The sequence below is a fragment of the Carcharodon carcharias genome, chromosome 27 (assembly GCF_017639515.1).
Source record: "Carcharodon carcharias isolate sCarCar2 chromosome 27, sCarCar2.pri, whole genome shotgun sequence".
NCBI classification, from domain to species: domain Eukaryota; kingdom Metazoa; phylum Chordata; class Chondrichthyes; order Lamniformes; family Lamnidae; genus Carcharodon; species Carcharodon carcharias.
The window spans coordinates 4,316,392-4,318,891 of NC_054493.1; the positions used below are offsets into that span (position 1 = coordinate 4,316,392).

Sequence of the window (2,500 nt, forward strand, 5' to 3'; positions counted from 1 at the left end):
GTGGGGGGAGAAGGAGTCAGACACTCAGCCGCACATTCGCACGCCAACGCTACCCCACCACCACCACCAGCACCATTCCCCCCCACCACCACAGCCACTCGTCCCTCCCGAGCGGGCAGGAATCCAAGACGGGTGGGGGGCCCACTTTTTCTGTTGCAAAGATGATATAAGGGTCGGAGGGTGGAGTCCAAGTCTGGTAGGCGGAGTCGAAGGTGGGGCGGGGGCGGGACTTAAGACGGAGAATGGCTGCCAGGAATCGCCAAGGGCAGAGGGACCTGGGCGTCCTAGTGCATGAATGACAAATGGTTAGTGTGCAGGCACCAGCGAGTCATCATGAGGGCTCATGGAACGCTATCCTTTATGAGGAGAGGGTTTGAACATGAAAGGGGGGAGGTTACCCTTCAGTTATACAGGGCGTTGGGTGAGACCACACCTCGATTACCCTGTGCATGTTTCAGTCTTAAGCGGAGAATGTTATGAGGGCCAGTAGAGGTCCGTTGGACTGAATGGGGGGGGTTAGGGGATTAGAGGGAGGGTCTTCGATGGGAGAGTTAGGAGATTAGAGGGAGGGTCTTTGATGGGGGAGTTAGGGGATTAGAGGGGTGGTCTTCGATGAGAGAGTGAGGGGATTAGAGGGAGGGTCTTCGATGGGAGAGTTAGGGGATTAGAGGGAGGGTCTTTGATGGGGGAGTTAGGGGATTAGAGGGGTGGTCTTCGATGAGAGAGTGAGGGGATTAGAGGGAGGGTCTTCGATGGGAGAGTTAGGGGATTAGAGGGGTGGTCTTCGATGGGAGAGTGAGGGGATTGGAGGAAGGGTCTTCAATGGGAGAGTTAGGGGATTAGAGGGATGGTCTTCGATGGGAGAGTTAGGGGATTAAAGGGATGGTCTTTGATGGGTGAGTTAAGGGATTAGAGGGATGGTCTTCGATGGGAGAGTTAGGGGATTAGAGGGATGGTCTTCGGTGGGAGAGTTAGGGGATTAGAGGGATGGTCTTCGATGGGAGACTTAAGGGATTAGAGGGATGGTCTTCGATGGGAGAGTGAGGGGATTGGAGGAAGGGTCTTCAATGGGAGAGTTAGGGGATTAGAGGGATGGTCTTCAATGGGAGAGTTAGGGGATTAGAGGGATGGTCTTTGATGGGAGAGTTAGGGGATTAGAGGGATGGTCTTCGATGAGAGAGTGAGGGGATTAGAGGGAGGGTCTTCGATGGGAGAGTTAGGGGATTAGAGGGAGGGTCTTTGATGGGGGAGTTAGGGGATTAGAGGGGTGGTCTTCGATGAGAGAGTGAGGGGATTAGAGGGAGGGTCTTCGATGGGAGAGTTAGGGGATTAGAGGGGTGGTCTTCAATGGGAGAGTGAGGGGATTGGAGGAAGGGTCTTCAATGGGAGAGTTAGGGGATTAGAGGGATGGTCTTCGATGGGAGAGCTAGGGGATTAAAGGGATGGTCTTTGATGGGTGAGTTAAGGGATTAGAGGGATGGTCTTCGATGGGAGAGTTAGGGGATTAGAGGGATGGTCTTCGGTGGGAGAGTTAGGGGATTAGAGGGATGGTCTTCGATGGGAGACTTAAGGGATTAGAGGGATGGTCTTTAATGGGAGAGTGAGGGGATTGGAGGAAGGGTCTTCAATGGGAGAGTTAGGGGATTAGAGGGATGGTCTTCGATGGGAGAGTTAGGGGATTAAAGGGATGGTCTTTGATGGGTGAGTTAAGGGATTAGAGGGATGGTCTTCGATGGGAGAGTTAGGGGATTAGAGGGATGGTCTTCGGTGGGAGAGTTAGGGGATTAGAGGGGTGGCCTTCGATGGGAGAGTGAGGGGATTAGAGGAAGGGTCTTGGATGGGAGAGTGAGGGGATTAGAGGAAGGGTCTTCGATGGGAGAGTTAGAGTGACCTGATGAACGACTTTCCCGGTTTGGAGTCTGGAGCTGTGGAGGGTAACAGAAGGAGTGGGCGGACGAACACGGAATAACGGGACTTACCATGTTGCTTTTCTCCTTCAGCAGGTTGATTTCCGGCTTGACCTCCTTCAGCAGGGCCAGGATCTTGTCATTACTGGGCACCGGCCCACAGGGGGGACCTGGAAACAGAGGGACGCCGGTGGGTTGGGGGGGGGGGCGGGGTTGGGCGGTGGAGGAGGGCAGAAAGAGTGAGAGCATCAACTGCCGAGACAGCACGACACACAGAGGGAGAGTGAAAGAGAGAGCATTCGAGCTTTGACCATCACGCACAAAATCCCGAAGGAGCTGCAGACCGAGACGCTAGAGGTGGTGTATGGAAGCGCACGCCTGCAACCGGAGAAATCCGCAAATAAAGCCATCTTTGAGAGAAAGGCCCGAAATTCGGCTCTGGGCCCAACCCTTCAGTGGTTGGCGGTGGGGGGGCGGGGGTGCAGGTTGGCTGGAGGAACATAACGGCCCGGGGACCTCGTGCACAGCAAGATCCCACGAGCAGCCCAGACCTCCGCGTCGGGGACAGCCTTTTGCCCCTTTTCGCCTCGGAC

General features: G+C 55.1%; 1 protein-coding gene across 1 annotated transcript in view; it reads right to left on the bottom strand.

Annotated features, from left to right (window-relative positions):
* Window positions 1–2,500, bottom strand: part of psme1 (proteasome activator subunit 1) — a 54,858-nt gene that overhangs the window by 42,491 nt on the left and 9,867 nt on the right. The window contains exon 6 of the mRNA XM_041176028.1: window positions 1,980–2,077. Within this exon, the coding sequence (XP_041031962.1) occupies window positions 1,980–2,077 (98 nt within the window). The remainder of the gene's footprint in view (window positions 1–1,979; window positions 2,078–2,500) is intronic.